The sequence below is a fragment of the Entamoeba nuttalli genome, assembly GCF_000257125.1.
Source record: "Entamoeba nuttalli P19 unplaced genomic scaffold asmbl_6044, whole genome shotgun sequence".
Lineage (NCBI taxonomy): Eukaryota > Evosea > Mastigamoebida > Endamoebidae > Entamoeba > Entamoeba nuttalli.
This window is the reverse complement of record NW_008577852.1, coordinates 4997-15308: the sequence shown is the minus strand read 5'-3', so window position 1 is coordinate 15308 and position 10312 is coordinate 4997. Positions and strand designations below refer to the sequence as shown.

Below are 10312 nucleotides of genomic sequence, written 5' to 3'. Positions count from 1 at the left end.
TCATTTTAATATTTAATTTGATTATTTGTTAAAGGAGAAAAGGGTTTAATTTAAGAAAAAAAATTTTGTTTTATCAAGAAACTATAAAAATAAATATTTATGAACAAGAAGTTAGATGGATATTCACTAATGATTGTGTCAAAATATTTTGTTACAAAAGATGACTATAAGAATGTGGTAATGGTATGTAAAAAATTTAAAGATACCATTGATAAATTTCATTATAATCCTATTCCTATTTATGATTTAAACTTCTTTAGAAACATAGAAACACAGTTTTTATATTATCCGTTTGAAGAGAAAATACATTCTAATCATTTATTATATCGAATCAAATATTATGTTCCGTATTATTATTATCTTGAAAATAAGAAAAATTGGATTCAATGTGATAATGTTATGTATACTAAAAAAGACTTTATTACATTTGGAAGTTCAATACCAAAAGAAGTAAAAAAAATAGGAAAAGAATGTTTTAGTGAAATAGATACTTTAGAAATAATACAAATTCCAAACACTGTTATTGAATTACAACGCTCATGTTTTAAATCATGTAGTTCATTAAAAACAATTATATTATCTTCAAATATTAAATCAATCCCATTTTGTTCTTTTGCAAATTGTCAATCATTAAAAGAAATTGTGTTACCAGAAAGTGTTACTATGATTGGTGCTGGTTGTTTTTATGGTTGTCAACATTTAGAAAAAATACAACTTCCATCCAACCTTTCAATAATTGGAAATCAAGCTTTTTGTTATTGTACATCATTACAAAGTATTATAATACCTTCAAATATAAACCAAATTCCATTAAAATGTTTTTCTTATTGTTTTGGATTATCAACAGTTGTAAATTTAGGTAATTTAATTGAAATAGGTTCATCAGCATTTGAGTCATGTACTGGATTAAAAACAATTGACCTTCCTAATTCATTAAAATTTGTTGGAGGTGGTGCGTTTTTAAATTGTTCTAGTTTAACTCGTTTAATTATTCCACGTGGAGTTGTAAATATTTCAATTAATTCTTTTAAAGGTTGTTCAGCAATTACAGAGTTTGATGTTCCAAGAGACCCTAATGGTGATTATCCTTTTGAAATAAGTACTTCTGAATTACCATTATTACTTAATCATGGAATTAGTCCTGTTAATGTTAAGGTATCAGGACCAAATGATTCAACTAAGTTACATATTCCATTAGCTCCATCAATTCTTGGAAAACAATGTTTCTCAGGAAATACAAAATTGGAGAGTTATTGGGTTCCCTCATCAATAATACACTTAGATGAAGAATGTTTCTCAGATTGTTCCCAATTAACTTCTATTTATTTTCCAAATAGTGTGACTGTAATTTCACCGTTTACATTTAGTAATTGTGTTAATTTAAAAAAGGTAGTACTACCTAAGTATTCTATTAATACAATTCAACGAGGTTGTTTCTTTAATTGTTCTAAATTAGTTTCTATTGACATTCCATCCAGTGTTACTAAAATTTATGAACGTGCATTTGATTGTTGTAGTTCATTAAAAAAAATAAACATTCCTCCTTCTGTTAGTAAAATCAAAAGTGAGGCATTCAACAGGTGTATAAGTCTCAGTGAAATAACAATTCCTTCTAGTGTAACACAAATTGCACCTAATTGTTTTAATGGATGTATTTCAATTAAAAACATAGATATTCAATTGGATAATGAAGGATTTTATCCTTTTGATGTTTCTAATGATGAGTTTATTCTTCTTTCACATATTGGAATTAAAATAAAATGTATTATTATGAACACTATTCCAAATAATGATTTATCATCATTTAATACATTTGTCAATAATAGAATTTCTCTTAAAGCTGGACCAAATATGTTTACTAATACTTTCTTAAAAGAAATTGTACTACCACCTTGTTTTATTTCACTTAGTAATATGTGTTTTGATTCATGTAGAGCAACAAAAATTGTTATTCCATCTACAGTTACATCTATAGGGGAAAATTGTTTTAGTAAATGTACTAATTTAGTAAGTATTAGTTTACCAAATGAATGTAAATATGGGCCATATATATTTAAGAAAGTTAAGTCTTTAACTTCCGTTACAATTAATGGTCCTTTTACAGGAATTGTATCTATTGAAGAAGCATACCATTTACAACGATGTGGTGTTTGTTGTACAAATGTTTCATTAACAACAAAGGATTACAAAAATAATATTTCATTAACACCAAATATTACTGGGTTAGATGCAAGACTAGAAGAAAATACACAAATAATCATACCATCATACATTACAAGAATTGGAATAGGATGTTTTGGAGAGAATAGAATAAATAAATCTTTTATTTTTCCATCAACTATTAAAGAGATTGGAAATGAGTTATTTGAGTCATGCTATGAATTAGAACATGTTGATTGTTCTTCTTTAAATTCTATACCAAAATTTTGTTTCTTTAATAATAGAAAATTATCTTCGGTTGTATTATCAACACAATTAGAAAAAATTATGTCAGGCGCATTTTATCAATGTTGTTCATTAACCTCAGTTACTATTCCATCTTCAGTGACTAAAATGGGTCATTTTGTATTTTACCAATGTCAAAGTCTCAAAGAAGTTATTTTTGAAAAAAATACTAAATTAAAGAGTACTGGTCAATGTCTTTTTTATAAATGTTATCATCTTACTAAAATTGTGTTACCTGAAGTTAATAGTATTGATAATTTATCTATCTTTAAAACAGTATCATTAAAAGAAATTGAAATACCAAGTACTGTTACACGACTTGGAATAGATGCTTTTAAACGATCTGGTCAATTATCTAAAATTACATTACATGAAGGATTGAAAGTGATAGACAAAGAATGTTTCATGTATTGTTCATCTCTTGAATCAATCAAAATACCAAATTCAGTAACTGCTTTATTTGGTGGTGTATTTTGTTCATGTAGTAAGTTAACTTCTGTTACATTACCATCAAATTTACAGATAATTGAAACAAATTGTTTTGAAGGTTGTTGTCATTTAACTCAATTAGTTATCAATGAGCAACCAATTTATGAATATAATTATCCAATTTCATTTACTCAAGCAAATTATTTTGAAATTGGATTTATTCAATGTACTCATATTATTTATACTGAAAATGATAGAATAATTTATGGAAAAGATATTCCACAAAATGTTCAAGAACTTGGAGATAATTGTTTCCGAGAAGTAAATATTGACAGAATAAGTTTACCATCATCAATAACAAAGATTGGTGCATTTTGTTTTAAGGATTGTTTTGGATTAGTTGAGTTTGAGTCATTAGCTGAACATATTATTATTGGAGATTATGCCTTTGATTCATGTGTATCATTGAGACAAATGAAATTACCAAAAAATGTTATGTATGGAGAGAATGTAATGTATAGATGTAATTCATTGAATAAGTGAAATTAAAATAAAAATAAATTATTTTTCTTTATTCATTTCATATTTTTTAATTGAAAAAGAATAATTAAGATTAACTAAAAATAATAATACCCTTAAATATGGTTGATACAACACCAATTCTGTTTGAACAACAAGCCATTATAGATAAATTAGAAGTCTTATCTTCAATCACAAAAAATTATTTAGTTATTTTAGAAACAAGATCAAAAATTGAAGCAAATTATGCTAAACGTTTAAAATCTCAAACTACAACACCTCTTAAAATTAGCAGATTCGATACAACAAACCCAATTGATTTAATGGATTCGACTATGGCAATATTATTTAAAGAAATTAATACACAAGGTTCATTAGTAAGTGATGTTCATCAAGAAACATCAGAACGCTTGATTAGTACAAAAAATGATTTAGAAATTTTTATAAAAAATTATGAAACTGAAAAAAAAAGAATTTTAGTTGAAATAGAAAAGAGAGTTCAAATTTATGAAAATAATATTAAAATTGTTGAAAAACAAAAAGGGTTATATAACAAAATATGTCAAGATTTGGATTGTACTACTAAGGAATTAAATAATGCGTTATCTAATAATATTCAACCAATAGATAAATTGGTTCAGAAAAAACAATTATTAGTTGAAAAACAACAACATATAAAAGAAAGTTATATTGAAAGTGTTAAAAAAGCAAATGAATGTAGAAAAATAGTTTATTTAGATGAAATGCCTTCAATTATATCATCAGCCCTTTCATTAATTCAACAAATTTATGAAAAATTATCAAAGACAATAAATACTATTATTATTGGTATTGAATCTCTTAATCCAGTAATTGCTAAAGAAGCAAATATATTTAAAATAGAATTAGATGATATGAATTTTGAAAAAGATTTGGAAGAATTTACTAAAAAAACAAAAACATTAACAGAAATTAAACCTCTAGAATTGGAAATAGATAATTCTGTTCAATTCTTAACTCATTCTTCTAGTGAAGTTTTGAATAAAAAAATAGAACCTATTAAACTTATTGATAAAACTGAAGCAATATTTAAAATTGAAAATGATGATGTTGAAGATGTTTCAAGAATGATGAAACAACAAGAAGAAATGCAAGAGTCTCCACGTCCAAAAACACCTGAAGAATTTAATGCAGAAATTGTAGATGGAGAATTGATTGATTTAAGTTAAAAAAAAAAGACTAACCTTGTTATTTTGTAAAAAAAATTCATTTTATTCCTTTTGTGGAGAAATGAGGATTACTAAATCACCTCGAATATATAATACTGGAAAAGTTCTTGTTTTTTCTTGATATATTTCACTAACATTAGTTAAGATAATATTAAGGTGTTGATCAAATGCCTAAAATAAATGAATTGCTTTACTATATATAAATTGTTTCTTAAAACAAACTCTTAATTTTCCTTTTAATTTTCTTCCACCTCTCAATTTTATAAATACATTATCATCAAGTGATAATTTAATTAAATCAATTGGTTCTTCAATTTGTGTTTTTTGCATTGAAATATTTAGTTTTATGTTTTGTTTTTCTAATTAAAAAAAAAATAAAAATAAAAAAATGTTATTGGTTAGTAGTAAAAAGAGAATTAAAATTTATTCTTGAGACATTCTTGTACGACAAATTCATTAATTCATACATTTATGTTTAATACTTTTTTGAGTTTAATATTCACATATTCTTAAAATGTTATATAAGACTAAATCAATATTATACGTTATTTAATGAAAGAAGATTTAGGGTATTTAAACCTTTTTTTTTTAGATCTGTGATTCAATGTCATTGCAATTTTCAGTAATACCTAAAGAGTGTTGTCATTTCATTAGTGCGACATATTCACCAAAATCATTTTTACTATCTCTTCGTTCGTTTTTTTTTAAATTTATGAGGACATTCTCATATCACAGGAAAACATACCTGTAATTCATGTAATGAAAAAGAAATATGGATTTGTTTACATTGTTTACATATTGGTTGTTCTCGATATTGTAATGGACATGCTCAAAAACATTCATTAAAACGTGGACATCCAGTAGTATTTAATGTGCAAAGTATGAATTTCTGGTGTTATGAATGTAATAGTTATGTTGTTAATAAGTCATTAAACGTATTGTTTCAATTAGCAATGAAAGACTATACTTCAAATTTTAAATTTTATCAACCCTTTTTTGAAACATATGATGTAAAAGGAGTGGCAAAGTATATTAGAAAGAATCATGTAAAAAATATTATTGCATTAGTTGGAGCTGGAATGTCTACAACAGCAGGAATTCCTGATTTTAGATCACCCGGGACTGGATTGTATTTTAATTTACAAAAATATAATCTTCCATATCCAGAAGCTGTATTTGATATGAATTATTTTCCATCTAATCCTGCACCATTCTATGAAGTAATGAAAGATATGTTTCCTGGACAAGGCATATACTTTCCAACAAAATGTCATAGATTTTTAAAGTTACTAAATGATAAAGGAATTCTTAAAATGGTTTACACTCAGAACATTGATGGTCTTGAATCTGTTGCTGGAATTCCTAATGATAAAGTTATTTGTAGTCATGGTACTTTTAGGTCATCTCATTGTCTTAGTTGCCATAAAAAGTATCCTGATACTTCAGTATTCATTGATTCTATTAAGAAAGGAGAAATCATTCATTGTAACTGTGGAGGATTGATTAAACCTGATATTGTTTTCTTTAATGAAAGTTTACCAGATGAATTTTTTGAGTCAATAAAGGATAAATTTGATGATTGTGATATGTTACTCATCATTGGAACTGCTCTTGTTGTTTATCCTTTTGCTAATTTAGTTGATCATGTCCCTATTAATTGTCCTCGAGTATGTATTAATAGAGAGAAAGTTGGTAAAATGATGTGTTATGATAATCTAGGAAGGGATGTGGCATTGTTAGGAGGGTGTGATGATATTGCTTCTGAGTTAGCAAAGTATTTAGAGTGGGAATTGTCATAAAATTGAATTAAGTTTAGGAGTATTTTTCTGTTACTTTTTATTAAACCATGCTTTGTATTTACTTCTTATTGTTTAATAGATAGAAGTCATTCTTGTGACAAGTAACTTACATATCTAGTTAATTTTCTATTATTGTTAGATAAAACTAACAAACAACTAAAAACTTTGTATATTTTTTTTGATACTGTTATTGAAACTAGATATGAAGAAATAGCTCACCATAACGTTCTATCTTTATTTTTAAATAAATTGTTTAGCCAAAACACCATAATCTAATTGTTTATTAAAAGTGTTTTGATAGAATTATATATCAAAATGATTAAATCCATTAAAAATTTTTTATTATATGTTCATCTTAAAAGATTTTATAACTAATCTCTCCTTTCTTTTTTTTAAAAATAGAAGAAATAAATTACTTAATACAAAATATTTACTGATTTCTTTTTAGTTACCAATAGTATGAGGGTCTGCAATTCTTCCTCTTTCCGTAATTATTTTATATACCATCTTAAGAATTAATGTAAACCAATATATATGAAGTAAAAGAAGAACACAGAGAAGTGACATAATCAAACAATACACAAGAAATCCACCTGGAAGATCATCAGGGACATACTTGATACAACCACCAGCAGCTGGAATCAAATACCATCCTAAAAAGTATATTCTAAATCTAGGGAAAGATATTGCTAAGAGGGTAAAAGAGAGATAAGCAGGAATTTGAGTTTTTAAATCATTAACAGACTTAGCAAAATACATAATTGCATCAACAATATCATGAAGAATAAGAATAAGACATCCACATCTTCCACAGTTATTCAAATAACTAAAAACAATAAGAAATACTGTAGCAACATGATGTAATAAATTTTCAAAATAATCATTTCTCTTTTCACCTTGCATATGATGTACAAGTGAATGGAAATGATATCCTAATTCCCAACAATAAAAGAAGGTAATTCTCCAAGTAGGCAGTTGGAATGGAAAATCTTCCCACATATATTCTAAATCTTGTTTACCCTGACCAAATAATTGAGTAGGGAACCAATCTTCATTTCTAAAAAGTCCAACCCCAAGAGGGGCAGTGATAAAGAAGTATAACATTTTGAAGAAACAAACTGAGAAACGTTGAACTCTTACTTGTCTTACTTCTTCTGTCCATTGTGGTTTATGGACAACAACTTTTTCTCCTAATTTAAGAAATATATTCTCAACAAGTATAACTCGAAGAATATAAATAAGAATAAATTGGGGAATAGCAAATAATAAATTAATTGGAGAAGGGAAAGTGTCATATTGTTTAGATCTACTGAAAGATGATGGAATACAAATTAATACAAAAGGAAGAATCAATAATATCTGAAGAATATTAACTTGATCATGTTTAGAAAGTTTGCTCCAACCAAATGAAATATCAGACATTTTCATTTCTACAATTAATGAATGAAATTGGCAGTCTATGAGTTTATATTATCAGAATCTTTTCAAAAATAAATTCAAACAATCACTCTCTCCTAAAATTAATTTCAAGACAGGCACTAGAAAAAATTGGTATAAAATAAATTCTGCTACTGAACTAAGTAAACTATATTTTTGTTTTTTGAAATGATAATTACAAACTATTCTTTATCTATTTCGATAATTAAACAAAAATTTGAGAAGACTTTCTAGTGAAATGTAGAAGTTCATTAAAGATAAAATGGTAGTTAAAAAGTAAGATTGATACTATTTGTTTCAATAGGCAACGGAGAAGAACTCTATATATAGATTTAGAAATAAAAAGAAGACTCTCGAATCAATCCTAGATAATAAAACAACGAATCAGAAAAAAAACTTAAATTAATTTTGTTTGACTTGTTTCTTACTCAACCATCTTTGCATTTGAACATGTGGTGCAAGACTTAAACCTTGATCAATGTTTTGTTTCTTTTCAATATATGGTTCTTCATTAAATCTTTCGATTGCTTCTTTATTCTGTTCAATACAATCTGAATATTGCTGAGAAAGGTTTTGAAGAATATCAACAAAAAGAGCATAAATACCCTTTTCCTCTTCTTTATTAGTATGTTGTTTATCTGATGACTTAATCAAATCAAGAACACGTTTCATTTCATCAACAATAAGTTGAAGAGAAGAGTCAATAGGTTCTTCTTTATTTGAAGCAATAAAAGTAGTTAAAAGGTCAATAATTTGTTCATCACTTTTTCCTTTATCTCCTAATTTTGAAACAGAAACAGCAGTACTTCTTAACTTAGCAAAATAATTTAATAATTTATCAGTCATTTCAGTAAGAAGAGTTTGTATTTCTTTATCAATTGATGGTTCGTTTAAATTACTTAATAATTGATCAATAACAAATTTATTATATAATACTCCTTCTATATTAGTAGAGTTATTTAATACAATAGAATCATCAAAACCATATTCACTTAATAATTCCATAGATTTTTCAGATAAAGTTTGTTGTTGCCATTCTTTCATTTCATTAGGTAATGTACCATTAAGAATTAACTCTTTTTCTTTAGAAAGAACTTTTATTAATTTATCAGTACTCTTAAGAATTTGAGAATATTTATTTCGAGCCCATTCTAGATATGCAACTCCCATAATAATATCTCTTTTTGGTCTATTTTGGAAAACTACATAAGTAGGAACTACTCCTCTTCTAACAAGATCTACCATTGAACTTAATTTAACTCTAAGTGTTTCAGTAACTTCTTCATAAAAGTCAGATAATGCATTTTCACTAAGACCTTTTAATTGTTCTTGAACACTTTTAATTTTTTTTACATTTCTTCTAGTTAAATTATCTTTTTTACAAAGAACACTAACATCAATCTTGAAATTAGTATTAAGTTTGTTCATAACAAAGTCATTCATCTCATTCATAATTTTAATCATCATTACTTCTGCACAATCTTTACATATAGCACTTAATGACCCTCCAAATGAATTTGGATCAACAACTTCAGAAGGAACTATTAACAACTCTTTCCAACAAATTCCTATTTGTTTTGTTTCATCAGCAGAAATATAAAGAGGAACATCCATAATTTCATTTACAAGACGACAATCTTTTGCAACACGTGCAAATTGATATTCTCCTGCAGACATTTTATATAATACAATTGTTCCTCTTCTTAAAATTTTCCATGCATCAAATGAACAGTCTTTTGTGAAATATGATGTATTTTTTCTTCTATTTTCATGACTAATATTAACATCAATTATAGATGCACGAATTCCAATTTGATTGCAATGAAATTTAAGTACTTGAACTAATTTATCACATGCATAATTTCCAATAGCAGTATTTTCTGGGTCATCAATATTTATATTAAAATGTTCTTTAACAATTTGAATCATTTCTTTCTTTTCTTTATCTTCTTCTGCATTATATGCCAATAAACTTGCTTCTGCAATTCTATCCCCAATATTATTTGACATAACAAATCCCTCTTTCATTGCATGTGCGTACATAACTTCTTGAAGAGTAGTATTAGATTCTTTAATTTGTTTTACTAATGTAATAATTGACTTACTAATATTCTTTGGAACTTTTTTTGTTGACTGAAAAGTAGTATCACTTTGATAATCAGAAATGAATTGTTTATAAGCAGTAATACAATTTGTAGCCATTAAACTAAATTTTTTTTTCTCTTTTTTTAGTTCTTTTAAATTTTTTTTTAAATATTTTTAAAAATAATTTCTATTTTAAGAAAGAAAGAATGAAATTATTTTTTAGCACCAACTGAATTCATAATAGCCTCTAATTGATTTTGTCTAATAGCTAATCTTTTAGCTCTAAATGTTGGAGAATCTTGAGCAGATCGTTCTGCATTAATTAATTTAGCAATTAAGAATTGTGAGAAAAATTGATTATGTTGATATTTATCTGTAGTAATAAATGGT

The 10312-nt window shown here is 26.0% G+C and overlaps 7 protein-coding genes across 7 annotated transcripts in view; 3 read left to right on the top strand and 4 right to left on the bottom strand.

Annotated features, from left to right (window-relative positions):
* Positions 1 to 99: 99 nt before the first annotated feature.
* ENU1_146820 (leucine rich repeat protein, BspA family protein) lies at positions 100 to 3417 on the top strand (the record flags this gene model as incomplete). The annotated part of the gene is made up of 1 exon (XM_008860499.1): positions 100 to 3417. The coding sequence occupies one exon, from the start codon at positions 100 to 102 to the stop codon at positions 3415 to 3417; it is 3318 nt and encodes a 1105-aa protein (XP_008858721.1).
* Positions 3418 to 3515: 98 nt separating this feature from the next.
* On the top strand, positions 3516 to 4601 carry ENU1_146810 (hypothetical protein; the record flags this gene model as incomplete). The annotated part of the gene is made up of 1 exon (XM_008860498.1): positions 3516 to 4601. The coding sequence occupies one exon, from the start codon at positions 3516 to 3518 to the stop codon at positions 4599 to 4601; it is 1086 nt and encodes a 361-aa protein (XP_008858720.1).
* A 42-nt stretch (positions 4602 to 4643) lies between these two features.
* On the bottom strand, positions 4644 to 4931 carry ENU1_146800 (LSM domain containing protein; the record flags this gene model as incomplete). The annotated part of the gene is made up of 2 exons (XM_008860497.1): positions 4644 to 4772; positions 4824 to 4931. 2 exons carry the CDS (start codon positions 4929 to 4931, stop codon positions 4644 to 4646), a joined length of 237 nt encoding a protein of 78 aa, XP_008858719.1.
* Positions 4932 to 5205: 274 nt separating this feature from the next.
* Positions 5206 to 6400, top strand: ENU1_146790 (Sir2 family transcriptional regulator, putative; the record flags this gene model as incomplete). The annotated part of the gene is made up of 2 exons (XM_008860496.1): positions 5206 to 5293; positions 5337 to 6400. 2 exons carry the CDS (start codon positions 5206 to 5208, stop codon positions 6398 to 6400), a joined length of 1152 nt encoding a protein of 383 aa, XP_008858718.1.
* A 444-nt stretch (positions 6401 to 6844) lies between these two features.
* On the bottom strand, positions 6845 to 7828 carry ENU1_146780 (longevity-assurance family protein; the record flags this gene model as incomplete). The annotated part of the gene is made up of 1 exon (XM_008860495.1): positions 6845 to 7828. The coding sequence occupies one exon, from the start codon at positions 7826 to 7828 to the stop codon at positions 6845 to 6847; it is 984 nt and encodes a 327-aa protein (XP_008858717.1).
* Positions 7829 to 8239: 411 nt separating this feature from the next.
* On the bottom strand, positions 8240 to 10039 carry ENU1_146770 (hypothetical protein; the record flags this gene model as incomplete). The annotated part of the gene is made up of 1 exon (XM_008860494.1): positions 8240 to 10039. The coding sequence occupies one exon, from the start codon at positions 10037 to 10039 to the stop codon at positions 8240 to 8242; it is 1800 nt and encodes a 599-aa protein (XP_008858716.1).
* Positions 10040 to 10134: 95 nt separating this feature from the next.
* The window catches only part of ENU1_146760 (Rap/Ran GTPase activating protein, putative), a gene marked incomplete at both ends in the record, with an annotated part of 621 nt that continues 443 nt past the window's right edge, over positions 10135 to 10312 (bottom strand). The window contains one exon of the mRNA XM_008860493.1: positions 10135 to 10312. This exon is cut by the window's right edge and continues 443 nt beyond it. Coding sequence (XP_008858715.1) covers positions 10135 to 10312 — 178 coding nt within the window.